Here is a 297-nt window from a genome sequence, read left to right as displayed (position 1 = left end):
TACCCCAGGGAGCTGTACCCCCCCAGCCCCCCGTAGCCCAGGGAGCCATAACCCCCATAGCCCAGGGAGCCTCCATAGCCCCCAAGGGTGGGTGCTCCAGAGGATCCCACAACCGATCCCTGGGGGAAAGAGCTGAGGATGGGACCGGGGAAGGTGACGATGACCGGGGGTGGCTGGATCACAGTTGTGGAGTCAGGGCATTGGCGGACACATGGCTCATTCCCACTGTCAGCGAGGGGCTGGGGACGGTAGACGCCGGAGGCAGAGGTGGAGCACAGGTCGTAGCAAGACATCTCA

General features: G+C 64.3%; 1 protein-coding gene across 1 annotated transcript; it reads right to left on the bottom strand.

Annotated features, from left to right (window-relative positions):
- Positions 1 to 3: 3 nt before the first annotated feature.
- On the bottom strand, positions 4 to 293 carry LOC104076423 (scale keratin-like; the record flags this gene model as incomplete). Its single annotated transcript, XM_009577283.1, has 1 exon — positions 4 to 293. A coding segment is annotated over exon 1 (290 nt), but the record flags the coding sequence as incomplete, so codon positions are not given.
- Between the last annotated feature and the right edge of the window lie 4 nt (positions 294 to 297).

Source organism: Fulmarus glacialis, unplaced genomic scaffold (assembly GCF_000690835.1).
Source record: "Fulmarus glacialis isolate BGI_N327 unplaced genomic scaffold, ASM69083v1 scaffold48674, whole genome shotgun sequence".
NCBI lineage: Eukaryota > Metazoa > Chordata > Aves > Procellariiformes > Procellariidae > Fulmarus > Fulmarus glacialis.
This window is presented reverse-complemented; position numbering and strand designations above follow the sequence as displayed.